This window comes from Haplochromis burtoni, unplaced genomic scaffold (assembly GCF_018398535.1).
Source record: "Haplochromis burtoni strain Fernald_Lab_line unplaced genomic scaffold, NCSU_Asbu1 Contig_3, whole genome shotgun sequence".
Taxonomy (NCBI): domain Eukaryota; kingdom Metazoa; phylum Chordata; class Actinopteri; order Cichliformes; family Cichlidae; genus Haplochromis; species Haplochromis burtoni.
The window spans coordinates 4,012,491-4,029,122 of NW_024582364.1; the positions used below are offsets into that span (position 1 = coordinate 4,012,491).

Genomic DNA, 16,632 nt, shown 5'->3' on the forward strand with positions numbered 1-16,632 from the left:
AGGTGCTCCTTTCATGTAGACCTTTTTAAGTCAAGGACAGGACAGGCATCACAATTAGCTGGGGATGAGGAAGGATACGCAGAATGCAAATGCATGCAGATTAGCGTGTTTTAAATGGTTCACTGGAAACACACACGCCGCTCTCACACCCGCTCGTGGAAAGCAGGGAGATTCAAATGCAGAGGTCGATTTGATTTGAGCCACTGAATTTCACAGCTTCTTAATTTGTCACCATTTGATATAATAATACAATGTGATGATATAATTTGGGTTTCTGTGTCTCAGCGTGGAACAGAGGGTACAAAAGTGTTATTTGGACTCGCAGAATGCGGCTTATAAGCCATATATCAATTGTTTTCTTGTATATTTTGTTATCCAAATTGGTTGTTTATTACTCAGAGCTGCTATTGTGGTTATTTGGTCCGACATTAGCCTTAACAAGAAGAGTAATTTAAAAAAAAGAAGAAAATAATAGACACCAAAACCCTGTTTCCTAATTTCCATGTTCATTCTGCAGCGAGTATTCTCAATGACATTTCATTTCATGGCCAGTTAATTTAGTCATGGAGGGATGATGAATGATTTTATCTCTCTGACTGTTCACAGACAAAGACTGGGATTTATTTGATGCAAGAAGGTAATGAGGAGCCGTTTAATATTCGACTACACTTGGCCAAAGATATTCTGACCATTCAAGAGCAAGATGTCATCTGTGTGTCAGGAGAGCCTTTCTATTCGAGCGTAAGTAACCCAGTCATAATTACAGACGCTGAAATCAGTAACGTATACAGCAGCGCAGGGTAATGAAGGTTACAACACAAAAGTGCTGAGAACACAGCTCAGTGTCTGTGTTAATGGAAAGCCTACATGAGTGAATCTATTCCTCATAAATCAAGTGTAGTCATTAAATAATAATTCACCTACTGAGTTTAACATTTAGCTCTCGCTTGTCATCACCCCTGACAACTTTTCCTTCACATTAATTATTGCGCGGGTTTCTTGTGCGAAAAAAAATATTCAGCTGAGACCCGAGACCGTGACCTTTCCCAAAATGGAATTATTCATTCAATAACATTTTCCTGGATAAAAATCCTCAAATGACAAATGGAGGTTTGTGTCCTGTGAAACATCATTAATAATCAGCGAAAAGGGCAAAGGCACCGGTATGCAAATACAACTGCAACGTATCAGTCCAAGTGCTGGTGACCAAGTTCAGTTGAATATTTGGATTGAATTTTACATTTCATTTAAGAAATTGCTGAATACGCTGCATGCATGCACCTTGAGCAACAGAGTGTTCATATTCGATGCCATACAAACCTGACTGTCATTGAAAAATGTATCAGAGCCCACCCGAGACAACTTTTAACTTCAAAAGTTGTTGCAAAACATAAAATACACTCACTGGTGACGTTAGTAGGTACACCTTCACCTACACTTCTTTAAATTCTCATGGCATCGATTGAATAAGGTGCTGGAAACATTGCCTCAGAGATCATCTTTTGGACCATGTTGACATGACAGCGTCACACAGTTGCGGCGGGTTTGTTGGCTGCACATCCACGATGTGACTCTCCTGTTCAGCACAACCCAGAGGTGCTCTACTGAGACTGTGGGGGCCATTTGACTGCAGTGAATTTATTGTCTGTCAGTCTGACTTGAGCTTTGTGACATGCTGCGTTATCCTGCTGGAAGCAGCCACTAGAAGATGGGTACACTGTGGTCATAAAGGGATGGATGTGGTCTTCTGTGTGGCAGTGTTCAGGTAGACTGTGGTGTTTAAAAACACAGAAAATATCTCTCACACTATTACACCACCACTAGCAGTCTGAAATGTTTACACAGGTCAGGATGGATCCACGCTTTCATGACGTTTCTGCCCGATTCTGTCCCTGCCATCTGAATGTTGCAGCAGAAATTGAGACTCATTAGACCAGACAATGTTTTCCAATCTCCTGCCCGCTAAGAACATGAACTGTATCCTCGGTTTCCTGCTTGTAGCTGACAGGAATATCACCTGGTGTTGTCTTATGCTGCTGTAGTCCACGTCTTTCAATGTTCTTGATTGTAACTAGCTGATATTTGCCTTTCCATCTGCTGGAAGCAGTCTGTCCATTCTCCTCAGACTTGGCATTTTCACCCAGCACTCACTGGATATTTTTACTTTTTTCTGACCATTCTGTAAACCCTAGAGATGGCTGTGTTTGAAAATCCCAGTAGATCAGCAGTTTCTGAAACATGTTTCTGAGCACAAACAACCACACTACATCAAGACTACTTCAAAATCACCTTTTTCTCCTGCATTCTGATGGTCATTTTGCACTTCAGCAGCTCGTCTTGACTATTTCTGCATCCTTAAAGACACTGAGTTGCTGCCATGTGATTGGCTGATTAGATATTTGCATTAACGAAGAGTTGAACCGGTGTACCTACTAAAGTGGCCAGTAAGGCACTGTAAAAGAAAATCCATAAACTACACCTGAGAAAAGAAAACACACCCAATACAACAAAAAGTACCAAAAGAAGGCAAATATTTGTAAAATGCTCAAACTTATGCTGAAATCAATAAACCACCTTCCTGTTTTGTATTAAAAAATGTTGTAATCATTACAACAGTTGAAGAAAAGCTTCAGGAGTTAGATCGTTTTAATTCCACATTTCCACAGCTTGAAATCATGTCCTGCAGTCTAAACTCTTCTTTCTAACTGCAGGAGAGGACTGTAACGATCAGGAGACAGACGATTGGAGGGTTCGGTCTGAGCATCAAGGTAATTTAGATCCCAGCAGATTAGGGCCGCTCCTCCCAAGCTCCTAGAATTAAGTCTGAACAAGTGGTATTGATTATTTCCTTGTCAATGTGCAACAACTGTGTCAGCCAAGGATGTTGATCTCAAGAGTCTTGTTCTCCATTTGTGATACCTTCGTAATCCAATTCTTTTTGATTTCTCTCTGTAGGGTGGAGCAGAGCACAAAATCCCTGTTGTGATATCGAAAATATCAAAGGAGCAGAAAGGTATAACGTCAGGGTTTTTTCTCCCCACTTCCCGTCATTTTCCCCCTCCTCTTGTTTGTTTGCGTTAAAGCGACTGTTCTCTTTCCAGCTGAACTGTCTGGGCTGCTTTTCATCGGAGACGGCATCCTTCAGGTAACACGCCGCATTAATGCGCGTTTACACATCTCATCCCACACCGCGAGCTAACACGTTTCCTCGTTCTTTAATAATTCATGCGCCACATGTCCATAAAACTGTGTGGCGTAATTATGCGTCCCTATAGGCTAATAAAGGTCTTTAATTTGTTGCATCTCTTTCAGCCAAAATAAATAAATAAATCGATTAAAGAAAATCTCCCACATGGCAACAGTTTTTGCCGCAGATGTCATAACAATTATTATGCTGGCCCCATTAATCATTTTGAAGATAAAGCTACAGTGATATGATGCCAGCAGTATCATTTAGGCTAACCGTGTTATTGTTGTTTCCAGATAAATGGAATAAATGTCAGGAGCTATCGCCACGAGGAAGTGGTAAGCTGTCAGCTCATATCTCATAGTTTCTCACCGCTGCAACAACTCTTTCAACAGCTTATCTTGTCTCACTTCATGATTTGTATCTTTCTGACATGTAAAGCCATTTTTTTTCTCTTTCATTCCTGCCTAAATTCATCTGTAAGCAATATGTGTGAGTAAGGAGCATAAAAGTTGCACTCTGTAAATCCCTTATCTTGGATTTCCATTCTTAGCGAGGCTTTGGCACACCATGTTTCATCACAGCAAGCATTCAGCGAGAAAAACCTCACAGTTTACAGCTTCTGTAAAGAAGACCAAAAAAAAAAAATTCCCAAGGTTTGTTTGTTTTTCTGCTTTCCAGGTCCAGGTTTTAAGAAATGCTGGTGAAGAAGTGACTCTCACGGTCTCTTTCTTAAAGAAGACTCCAGCCTTTTTGAAACTGCCCCTTTGTGAGGACTGTACATGTGAGAACCCTCTCATTCACCCCGGTATTAGGTCTAAGTACATAATCACTATTACCGCTGTGGAAAATAATTGGCCAAGAGTATTTATAGCTGGTGGGGGTTTTTTTTCCTGTCTAGAATTGGTCGCCCTGGAAACAATAAATTTGAGTCGACTTGAGAGAAATAAAGAAAAATACGCCCAGCTCCTGCTCCATTTATTTTGGACTTCCTGTCTTGTTAAGCACTGAGTAAAGATGCTGCTTTGAGGAGTAAACCCATCTCAAGCTTCAGAAAAGATGCTAAAGACTAAACTGAAGTAATTAACAAAATCTCGGGATTGATTGCTCTCGTATGTCAGAGCTTTATTGTGAGACATGAAAGCGCTTCATGAAATCCTTTCATTTGCGTATATAGGGCAGGTTGACTGGCCATCCAGCCAGTCAACGGAATACAAATTGGCAGAGAGCTGGAGCCGACTTGAGCAGCAGAACAAAGTAACACGCTTTAGATGATGGCTGTGATTCATTGCTGCTAGAAACCTTGAAATAGACGGGGGTGTAGCTGTGGGTTTATTGTTGTTTTCCTGTGTGCTGCAGGCATCCCCAGTGACCAGAGTAGTGGGACCTCCTCTCCTCTGTGTGATAGTGGCCTGCACTTGAACTACCATCCTAACAACACGGTACTTTTTCATTAGCCTTTCTTTTGATTGGCTGATTTAGTAGCTGTCCTTTTGTAACTACGCAGCAGCAGATGCCAGAAAGTTGTTTCCATGCAACTGTCACTGCTTGCTGATAGCTAGGATGTTCTATCTTTATCTTTTGAGGACGGCAAATCACTTTTAATCTGCAGCTTGTGCTGTCTGTGCATCCGCAACAACCGTATAGTTGCAGCAGGACTCGGGCTCTTTGACATGGGAACAGCTTCAAATGCTGGAGGTGGGAAGGGGCCATCTCTTCTAACTTCGGTTTCACACTTCTGCAGGACACCCTGTCCTGCTCGTCCTGGCCCACGTCCCCAGGGCTTCGCTGGGAGAAGAGATGGGTGGACCTGCGCCTTATTCCTCTGCTACACTCACGCTTGTCACAGTATATCCCCGGCTCTGACGTTTCCAGGTGAGCTCTGGGACTTCGTGCTGAAGTGTCAGTTTCTTTCTTCTTAAGATGTTAGTGCAGAGATCTCTTACATTTTAAATGCTTGGGGATTTTCAAATAGAGCACACTGTAATGCTCCATCTATAAATAGACTGTGTAGAGTGTCCCATTAAACACACGATCAGTATTTGGCTGGGTTAACACTTTAACTTATGCCTCACTGGTGTCTTGTGATTTGGTTGGGTTAGTGAGTAAAGCCAGATTTATGTTCCTCTGCTCGTGTCAGTTTGGGCAACTCTTTGGATACGCAGAGAAAAGGATTATAGTAACTGAACCAAAAAGCCAATAGTTTGTTGCCTGACGCCTGTCTGGAACAGAAAAGGGACATGATAGTGAAGTTTACCACAAAGCAAAATAAACTATTTTATATACACAGTAGTACATACACTGTATTTGTAGTTCCAGTTCACAACAGCTGTCTGATGGTGCTTTACAGTGTAAAGTAAAACCCTGCAATATTAGCATGAACTCCCACAATCATACAGTCCCTGTAGGAAACACCCGGTGCCACCTGTGACTCAGGAGGTAGAACAGATCATCTACCAGTCGGAAGGTTGGTGGATCAATTCCCTGGCTGCTGTTAAATACACCTTAAAGTACTCTTGTGGAAGATACTGAACCCCAGATTGTGTGCACCCAAAGCTTGTATTAAGTGCTTAGTTAGAGCAGAAAAGCTCTATATATGTAACTTCAATAAGGAAGATCTGTAATCACTGAGCTGCCTGCTTTGTGAATTTTTTTTTTTTTTGCCTGTCCCATTTGGTTCTTTAGCCGTCAGAATTGTTGTCTGAAGACCAACAAGGATACCCAATGGATTTACTTTGCCAAATGGATCATCACGGCATTGCCGTATTGGTCCATTTGATCAACCTTTGTTGTTATTGTTTATTTTATTTTATTTTCAGTTGTTACAGACGGGACAGACATGACTGAGGGATAGGAAAGGGAGAAAGAAAGAGGAAGGAAAAGAAAAACAGAAGGGAAGAGGGACAGTGAGAAAGGGCACTTAAAAAGAGAAAGAAGAAAAGAAGATCTCCTGGATCACCTGTTGAGAGAAAAAGAAGAGAAAACAAGCAAAAAACAAACAAACCCAGAGCAACATACTAAACACAACACCATCACGTTAATCTAGCTAAGTGTAAACAGCAGTAAATACTAAATATTGAATGTTGTTGTGTAGCAAGCAGGACCGACAGCGCATAATATGCTTGGAAATAGCAGCCAATAAAGGTGTAGTTTATGTCTATGAACAGTGAACACCCATGTGCACACCTGTGTGGATCAGCGCGCTTGTATTCAAAAGGTTTCCCTGTGTAATGGTCTGCAAGAGGATGTAGAGAGCCATAGCCCTGTCCCCCAGGGCATGAAGCAGGCATGGAGGAGATCCAGCCTCCAGACATCCAGAGGCCCCAGAGTGAGAGAGCCCAAGTCGGACCACCGGAGGGACATTCGTGCCACCCTCCTGAGAAGAGCTGAGGAGAGCCCCAGACGAGGGGTCACCCAGTAGCCACGGAGCAGAAGCCAGAGGGGCTGCAGTGGCGTGCCCGCCGGCTCTGCCGGCAGCCAGCTGTGCCAGAGTGAACCGAGCCGCTTTCCTAGGCTGCCAGTCTGTTCATTACATCACTGACACTTTCACACACTATCAAACTCAATGCCAACATCACCTTCTTTGAGCCAATCAGCCTCTACTCTGTATGGTTTAAGTCTGAGTTCTCTGTCATTCTTCCTTTCAGGCTCTCATTTGTGCAACCAACCTCCTCCCCATCTCCACCTCACCTGAGTCACTCAGACCTCCATCCAACCTTCATCTTCATCTTCACCACCACCAGTGTCTAGACATTGGGAGGTCCACTCCTAAATCCTCTCACCAATGGGATCTCGTTCCGAGTCTTATCACAGAATAAATTCATTCATTTCTCTTTCTCAATAAATATCTTTAAATCGTCCAAACGATCTCTCCTTATTGAACTAGCAGAGGACTTAATATGTGTTTCTAGAAAGATTTGTATAACACACAGAGACTAACAATCCTCTATGATTAGATGGCATTTCATAAGTATGAGCAGCTTCACTGTCTGCATCTCTTTATATTTACTCCTGCAGGTTCCCTTTAAAAAAAACTAACTGTGTGAACACAAACCAGAAACAGAACATGGCATATGACGCCATGCAGCTGCCAATAAATGCATTTAAACCTGGAATCTGGGCAGATCACATATGTAACTGTTCTGGTTTTATCTCAATAACTGCATATTGCTGGATATGTTTTTGCATTTATTTTTCATATTGCAGGCACGGCTTTTGGATTATATAAAAAAAAAAGAAGTGAACATTTAATATTTTGAGGTGTTTCATCACCTGACCAGCCTGTTCCAAAAGTAGTGCAGTATTCAAAAAAATTAAAAGAGAGAAAGAAATATAAATTCCCCCAAATCTGTTTTCATATTATGCATGTGGATCGCCTAAACAAGCAAAGTAACTAATTAATGAGCTTGCACTTAGCTTACGTTGCTAAATTAATTAATCTTGGAAAATTGGACCCTCAGTTTTTCAAGTTATTAAACAGCAGCATTTTTCACCACAGTCAGTTTTGCTTAGTTTGTTATCACAGGAATCCCAGAGGAAGAGTTTCCAATGCTGGGATGCAATGAACTGTCTCTAATCCCCTTTTAAAATAAAAACAGAAACTAAATATGAATGTGTAAAATATTTGAAATCCTCCCCTGATCTTTGGCTTGTGTTTTTTTTACTCTTTCAGGAAAAATGCTTTCCAGGTCATAGCAGTGGATGGTGTTTGCAGTGGAGTTATACAGTTTCCCACAGCAGAAGAATGCTTGGACTGGCTTCAGGCAATTGCAAGCAACATTTCCAGCCTCACCAAGCACAATGTGAGTAAGAAGCAATAACAGTTGTTAGCTCTCGTGGTCCCACATGTAAACCAGCAGGAAATTGGTTTGGGTGTTCATGCAACACGCTTGCAGTTTGTGGATTATCTAACAGTTCCTTTCTGAATGTCACAACATTAAGGGCCGTAGACACATACTAGTGGGCCTTCTCACTACGAATAAAGTTAAATTTTATTCCTGAGTGCTCGAAGTCACAATAACAGCAGCCTCGCTGTACTACACTTATTCCTTCCAGCTGCCAGTATGCACTCATATTATCTATAATTCATCCAAAAATATTGCATTAAAATGAAACCACAAGGCAGAAAGAAACAGAGAAATGACTGCGTTGTATTCTTTCTCTTATTGTGAATACAATTTTCCAAGCTCTACTTCAGCTTTGTGGAAAACCTGTTTATGTGTTTTCAGATGAGTGGTCATGCTCAGCAGGGGTCTGAAATACCAATACTGCTTAACAAGCTCCATTGCTGCACATCATTGCTCATATATGAAAAATTGATACATTTAACATTTTGTATTTTGGTTTATTTTCATTCATTTCCATGTAGAAACTTCTGGTATTTTTTGGGAATTACTAGATAGATAAAAACACGGGACCGACTGAGCAGCAGTAAAAATCAGGGATTTGTAATTATCATGTGTCCCTTGGCATGGTGTGTGTGTGTGTGTGTGTGAGAGAGAGAGAGAGAGAGAGAGTCTTGGGGGGATAATGGAGCCCTGATTAATTAGAGTGGACGAAGTGAGGGACATACTAAACATAACACTGATGACTCACTGCCAGCAGTTTGAACAGTTGAGAATGTATTCCTGTTCTGGCCCGAGTACTTAGTGAAGGATGTGAGTGAGCTGGTAACATACAGTAGATGGATCTGCTGAAATAAAATGTGTCTTATTGCATGACATTTAAAAAAAATGTTTATTTTGACTTCACTCATCAGAAAGTGATCTTACGGTTCATTTTGCAGCTTGTCACTTGTCTTTTGGTCACATGCTGATGTGACTGAGTAATTCACATCAGCATGTGAATTGCATGTGAATGTGAATGCAGAGAATGTCGAGATGCAGTGTAATATTCCATGTGAGATGGGGGTTTTTTTCTGCACTGATTTGTTCATGAAGCATCACCGACTTCAGCGGTACTGCTGGTGGTGGCCTTGTGTCCTTGAGCGAGATACTAAGCCCCAGATTGCCCTGGATATTTCCGCCGGTGTGTGAGCTGCTGTGATAGCTTAAGTGCTTGGAAAAAAGCACTGTATGATGTGTGGATGGCTAAATGTGGCTCGCAGTGTAAAAATGCTTTAAGTGGTCAGCAAGACTAGAAAGTGTTACACAAATACACATCCATTCACCACTCACCATGGTCACAAACTGCATTGTTGTTGTTTACACTGCATCATTTACAACCTTTCACTGTTGTAGGAGTGAGCAGATTGAGGAAAATGCAGTGAAATATTGCACACAAATAAATTAAAACTCCACATTTAAAACTATGCGATCATCAATGTGATTACAGTTCATGATGAGAGGATGATGACTAAAAGGCTGAGAGTGCAAGCTGTCCAGTTGTTAACACAAATGTCAGAAGATGAAGATGGGCTTTGAAAAAATGTCAGAGGTTCCCTGTCTTAAAATTGCACTCTGTTTTCTTGGGATTTACAAATCTGTTATGCTAACTGAAAGATATAGCCTCAAGGTCTGAACGGTAAAGCTAGTGGAAGCTGCATTCTTTCTAATGGCCAGCAGGAGGCGACTCATCTGATTACGAAAAGGAGAAGGTTGCAGTAGGGCTACAAGAAAAGTAGCCCACTACTCACTGAACCCAAGAACACTTTCTTCTAGAAGGAGAAGGAGTCACTGCAGTGGGTAGCTCTGCATATTTTCAATTGAATTCAGTACAATTTTAATTATTATGGCTTCAAATTTATAACAACAGTTGTCTCAAGATGTTTTATGTTGTAAGGTTAAGACCCTCCAACAATAAACAGCCCCCTTTGAGTAAGCAGTGTGATGGTGAAAGGACTATTTGATGCCCTTCCTGACGCAACCCCAAAGGAATTTGTGTCTCCTCACAGCATCAAACCATGGTTGGCACATGTGTAAACCACTATGCTGTTGAGTTACTACATTGAAAATATATTTAAAAATGATCCAAATCAAAAAAATTGTCTTACGGGAGAAATCAAGGCTCCTCCTGCTAGTGCTTTGAAACTGTTGAACATAAAGCTTTAGGTGACATCATGGCGACTCCTTCCATGCATGTTTGGGAATCACAAATCTGTCCAAAATCTAAATCCAGATGCAGATGTTGAGATATTTTAGTCTGGAGCAAATCACCAGACCAACATGTCTGCACAGTGTAGCTAACCACACATACTGTAAGTATTGAGTGAGTATTACATAACTATTTAATTTGCGTTTTTCAGCTACATTGTGAGTCCAGATACACTTTAACCAGTCAGGGTCTGGCATATTTTAGAATTTGCATAATAATTGTATTTATATTACATGCTAATGTGCTTTGTGGTTTCATCCTGTTGTTATTCCACCACTATAAAACTGATTACGCTCCAGAGACAAATAAAGGATTTATTGATTGGTTGATTGTGCTGCACATCAGCCACAAATTGTCCTACAAAGATTTTAAAAACACCATAAAACCGCCAAACTTATTTGTGGCTTTGCATCGTGAGCTCAAAGTAAATGTTAATAGAGTGACTTAAGAACCAGAGAAAATCATGGAAACGAGACAGAGATATATTAAAATTAAGGCTCTAATGGGGGCCGGGGGTCATCCTTCACTCGCTTACATTTCAGCTGATCTGTTTGTACTCAAACACTGAAGCATTCGTCACGAAAAAAGTGCCTCCAGTTCTCTGGGCGATGATGGAGGAGGAAATCCACTCAGCACTGCACAAATCCCCATAAAGACTCCGTGATGTTCAGGTCTGGTGACTGGAGAGGCCATCCCAGTGTTCATGAAACCACTCTTTAATTTATTTAGCAGCGCACTTTAAGGCATCATTTGAAGGAGTGTGGAAACATTATGAAGGGAAGTTTTTTTTACTCCATTGCTTCTAACAACTCCCACTAGTCAGCTGCACAGCGAAGCAACAGATATCGTAGGCTGAACTCGTCCTGCCGCCTCCCTTCCAAATGTAATTGTGAATCAAATCAGAAGTAAGAATGAGCTTGAATCGTGACTCATTCGTCATGACTCATTTCTTTCTTGTTTACTGCTCCCCACACCAGGTTATGTCTTTGTGCCTTGACCTTGTGGTTTCTTTAGCACAGCTGTGCTTCAGGTTTTCCAGCTCGTTCCAGTATTTTCTGCCGAGACTTGGGCTCAGAGGTGCTGATTCGATTCCGAGGCAATTTTCAAAGCTGTAGCTCAGTGGCATTGAGCAGCTCCACTGTTAAGTGTCTGTCCACCTCTGTCAGCGAGCTGTTCACCTTTCATTATGCAGTTGTTTGGTTTACAGTGTGCTGTCATGAATTTTGAGGCCAATTTTCTTAAATTGGAAGGCAATTTAGTTGTTTTTATAACAGCCGAAGACTGAATTGCTCTGTTATTTAGTTTCTAGAAACAACCGAATGAAGCACAAGCTCCCAGTGGTGGGAAGCACCGAAGTATATTTATACAAGTACTGTGTTTAAATATAAAGTTATTTATATTTTCTCTGATGATTTTCATTTGAACTAAACAATATTTATTCATTTAAAGGTTTTAACTGCAGCTGTTAACTTTAAGATTTCAAATAAGTAAATTAGAAGATATCAACAAGGAAGAAAAAAAGGTGTTTTTTTCACTTCTGCTGAACAGTGACGCTTATTATATAGATTTATTAAAAACCCCTGATATTTATCATATACTGGCATATATCACCTGTTGGAGAGTCTGGTACCCAGTGGATAGTATTCTTCTTCTACTATGAAGTGCAATCCTGTGTAATGTGTAATCCAGTAAATTCATCATAACTTTTATTTTTACACTTACTGGCTAAATTTGTGCAGTTATATAAATGGCCTGTATTTATATAGCGCTTTACTAGTCCCTAAGGACCCCAAAGCGCTTTACATATCCAGTCATCCACCCATTCACACACAGATTCACACACTAGTGATGGCAAGCTACATTGTAGCCACAGCCACCCTGGGGCGCACTGACAGAGGCGAGGCTGCCGGACACTGGCGCCACCGGCTCAATTTGTGCAGTTATATAGGGTGTTTTTGCTGCTGGGCTCGTTAGCCTTTGGTGCAGTTCATTTGTGCAGCACTTGCACTCATTTGTGGACCAAGCAACCACCAAAAGACCCTTTGGAGGAGGTGGTCTTTGTGCGGTTACAAACAAACTCCAAAGTGGTTTATTTCAGGTGAGAATGTGATCTAAGCCTGATCCAACCCAACTCCCAGGTGTACGCTATCCTGTTGCCAGGTATGCTTTCCAGATGTGGAAAAGTATCATAGCTGTGTAAAATGAACCAAGGGCTCATTTGATATCTGCTAGTCCAGAACACAGCACCTTCTTCCTGTACTTACTTTTGCTGCTCCCGCCTGAGACAGATCTGCCCAATAACAGGGCTTGAGCGTTCTCATGTGGTGTGTAGTGACACATTTTGATTCACTTTTGAGAGTTTTCTCTGTGTGAAAAGAAACCAACCCACAAGAAAAACCTGCAACTTTACAAACTGATCAGCTGATTTAAATTGCAGGTGTGAAAATGCCCTCAAAGAAAGGGTCCAAGTACTCCTTTCACCACTGCCAGCTCCTGTTGTGACATAGGGTGTTTTTAGCCTCTTTAAACATTGCTTTGTTTTCCCCCTTGGTGTGGTTCATTTGTACAGATGTGGGCACAGTAATCATACTCAGGTAAAGACCAGAAAAACTGTACTGAGTCCGTTTGAAGGAGGTGTTCTCAGTTCTCAGAGTGCAAACTCCAGAGCAGTTTGTTTGTTTTGCCTCGGGTGCCTGAAAAAATCACACAGATAAATAAAAACTCATTAGGAGTAAATTATCCACGTTTTCCACTAATCCAGAATATTGTTCCTTCTTCCTGTGTTTACTTTTATGGCTCCTGCCTCAGACACATCCGGACTATAAGCAGACTGGTTATTCGTGACGCATGTTGGTTCACTTGGAGCTCACTTGGAGTTTTCTTTGTGCAAAAAGAAACCAAACAATGAGGAAAATCTGCAAGTTCACAAGCTCATCAACTCATTGGAAGCAGAATGAACAAACTATAGGTGTGAAAACGCCACCTCCAGGGCGCCCACAAACTTCAGTCAAACTTCTCCTGTTTGTATTTTTAGATACGGTGAAATGTGCACAAGCTCCTGCAAAACTTGAAAAACCGGACCCTTCAGAATTTCCTAATTTGTGTTAGAACAGGATAGACCTGCCATCTGAACAAACCCACCGTCACCGCTCACATATATTCAAACCCGGCTCACATCCTGACAGTTCATCTTCTGGAAAAAAAAAACAAAAATCTTGTTTTCTCTCTGGACCCAAACTTCAGCTACATCTCACAGTAAGCTGCTGCGACATTTTCCTCCTTCTATAGGAGGACGGCATGAGGACCGGACAGCTTAATTTGGTGTTCAGCTCCTAAGGAAGAGTTATTTTGATAGTAAAGTGTGGATTAGGTGCAAGCGATACCTGTGATCTGAGGAGAATGTTTTAATTTAAAGGCTGACTGCTCACTCTGTAGTCCCCCCGCTTTTATTACCACAGAGAGAATGGATTTTAAAAAAAGGATTTCTTTTAGGAACAGCCTCGGGTCCTTGTGGAAATGACTCTATCTCATTTTGAAATTTGCATGCTTTGACTAAATGAAGTATCTCAAACCGTTTTCCTTCAGTGCCGTGGTTAGTATGTTAGCACGGAAACTGTAATTCATGTTTATTTATTCTTGGAAGCTTTGTCACTGATTGGCGGGCCTCGTGGGCTCCTGCAAATATGTCGACCTTGTCAGCTGTGTCTGATTGTTAGCAGGAGATATTTTAATGAGTTACTGACATTCTCATTAAATTTCACAGGTGAAGAAGATTAACCGGAATTTTCCAGTTAACCAGCAGGTAAGATGTTTTTCCTCCTGCAGCGGTTGCGTCTTAAGATCTTCATTTTGCGTTGTCGGGCATTCATTTCATCCTTATCCTGACAATCAGAAGTGAATATAACCAGTCAAGAAAAATAAATAAATTAAAAAGAAGCCATCTATTGCAGCACAAGAGGAGAGTTTGCATCATTTTTGTCCGTCCACTGAGACATGATCAGAAAACTGTTTAAGCGCTTTCAGCCAGTTAACTCGCAGAGCGTCATCTTTCATTTAAAAAACCACAGCGAGGCTCTTCTTTGTTACTTTTTCAATCTGGTTTTCTGACCCACAAAGAGACATGAATCCACTTGACAATTCATTCAAGAAATGAAACAGCGTGAGACGTGCCTGTCCCAAATCTTTCACTTGCTTGCAAATTCTTTAAAAAAACCCAAATAAACAAACAAAAACCTGCAAAAAGAAAAGCAAACAAATAATTTTCTCTTGGCACAGTCAACCTGTGGCTTCCTGAAGAGTGATGCTATGATATGTTTAATATCTGAACTGATGTCTTGCAGCACTGCCGATTGAGGCTTTGCTTTCTTTTTCTTCATTTCCCCGTCTGTCTAGCTGCTTGTCCTTGCTGCGAGTGCTAAATTACAAAGCGTTTGCTGGGGTACGCAAAAGAATGAAGTACACACATCAGCCACAACATTAAAACAGACAAAGTAACATCACATGAATGTCAGGCACCAAACTTTCCGAGCAGAACGCTGCACCGTAGCAGGTGGTAGGTGGTTTTAATCTTGTGGCTGATGGCCGTGTGTCATCATGAATCAGTGTCAGTTTTCTCTGTAACTTTCCTCACCCATACACATCACATGTAATTGTTTTGGTCAGACTACAATATAAAGGACTGAAAAGGTGTACTTGTGTAATTGGACACATAAACAGATCCGTAAAGTGTGAGAAATGAAACTTTTGGGTTAATTTTTTGACTCACATTAATAAACTTTAAACTAATTCATCAGAGAAGAAAAAATGCACTAATACAATCAAATACTAGTCACTATAGCTTTACAGGTGATATGAAGCTATGGTCAAATGTATATTTCAGCTCAGTTCAATTCAATAGTTTATTGTCCTACAAGGCAAATTAGGTTAACAACAGGGGCCACGACAACTAACACCTACAGTAGGTCACTACAAAAGCTCAATGATGGCCCCTTATTAAATATAACCCCTAAAAAAGTCTTGTGTCTGCTTAAAGCAATGGGACAAAATGCTATAAACTATTTATTAAATGCTGTTTTTAAAAGCTTAATAGGTAACTAAAGCTGTTATACTGCAGTATTAAACACCTGTAGGCATTGTAAACCTTTGTGGGCAAATCTAATAAACTGTTGCTTTCTAATATTGTGTTTTTATGTTTACTTTGTGACCTTAATTTATCAGGTTTTTCAATCTGTTGGAAAAAAAGAAAGACTACTGATTTCCTATCCTAAAAGAAAAGTTTGTAATTTTAGTAAATTCACTTATTCGCTGTCCTTTCTGAGACTCTGATTTCACTCTCTGTGCTAAACGTGAAGCTACCACCCTCAGCATTGAGACAGGAAATTGGGAAAAGGATAGTCTTTCCAAAAATAACAAAATCCTACAACATCTCTAAAGCTTAATGATTAATACCTTGTAGCTTATGTGTTTAATCTTTCCAAAAAAACACAGTGTAAAACAACAAGCCAGCGTCTTTCGCGAGAATTACGTGTCACACACACAACACTGGTCAGCACCAGGCAGAGTGTGGACCCAATTGCAGGATTTAGAAGCAGAACTAAACTCAAAACAGCTTTACTGCTGGAAAACTCACAGGAAAACTAAAATGCAAAAACTAAGATAGCTGGAGTCAAAAATGCAGGAGACTCAGAATCTAAGAGAAAACAGGTAAAAGGGAACATGCAGCTCAAGAGGACAACGTGACAAAGAACTGAGGACTTAAATACACACATGAGGGAAGAAGGCAGAGTGGAGAGACCTGATAAATCATCTCTTAAAACCAAAACAAATCATGAACTCAGAAAGAGCTCAGGGTCCAAAATGCAGGGACCCTGAAAACCAGTCACCAGTTTGTTCACTGATCTTGGCCAATTTGGAAATTCTGAACTGGGTTATTTATAATAATTGATAATTTGGTACTTTATCTTTGGATTTTTATTAGAATAATAACATGTTCTATTTGCTTTTAAGAAATTATAGAGTTAGCTTTGTGAGACGTTGGCAACTCTAGGTTCAGGGTGTACTCCTTCAATGAGTCCTGCACGTGTTTGTATAAACGACTCAATAATAATCAATAATGCTCAAAAATAAAATATATAGCATAAAACATATAATAGCTTTAAAATAGTAAAAGGGGGGTTAGGTGGGGTTAGCCAGTTTTAATTGCATTTTGACTAAAACACAGCGACAGATACACTGAGCCAGCAAATAAATTTATGTTAGCAAAACAAATTAATTTAAAGGCAGGGGCTGTTTCAGTTAGCAGGGGGGCCCACAGGAAATCTGAGTATTTAAACTGAGTCAGTGTAGAAACAGCC

The 16,632-nt window shown here is 40.7% G+C and overlaps 1 protein-coding gene across 3 annotated transcripts in view; it reads left to right on the forward strand.

Annotated features, from left to right (window-relative positions):
* The window catches only part of sntg1 (syntrophin, gamma 1), a 40,595-nt gene that overhangs the window by 14,365 nt on the left and 9,598 nt on the right, over positions 1-16,632 (forward strand). Inside the window, exons 4-13 of one of the 3 annotated variants that reach the window (XM_014332338.2) lie at positions 607-741; positions 2,712-2,768; positions 2,956-3,013; positions 3,102-3,145; positions 3,484-3,525; positions 3,869-3,995; positions 4,547-4,629; positions 4,932-5,062; positions 7,860-7,989; positions 14,043-14,081. In XM_014332338.2, coding sequence (XP_014187824.1) covers positions 607-741; positions 2,712-2,768; positions 2,956-3,013; positions 3,102-3,145; positions 3,484-3,525; positions 3,869-3,995; positions 4,547-4,629; positions 4,932-5,062; positions 7,860-7,989; positions 14,043-14,081 — 846 coding nt within the window. The remainder of the gene's footprint in view (positions 1-606; positions 742-2,711; positions 2,769-2,955; positions 3,014-3,101; positions 3,146-3,483; positions 3,526-3,868; positions 3,996-4,546; positions 4,630-4,931; positions 5,063-7,859; positions 7,990-14,042; positions 14,082-16,632) is intronic. The other 2 variants (XM_005912611.2, XM_014332340.2) reach the window with 2 other exon arrangements.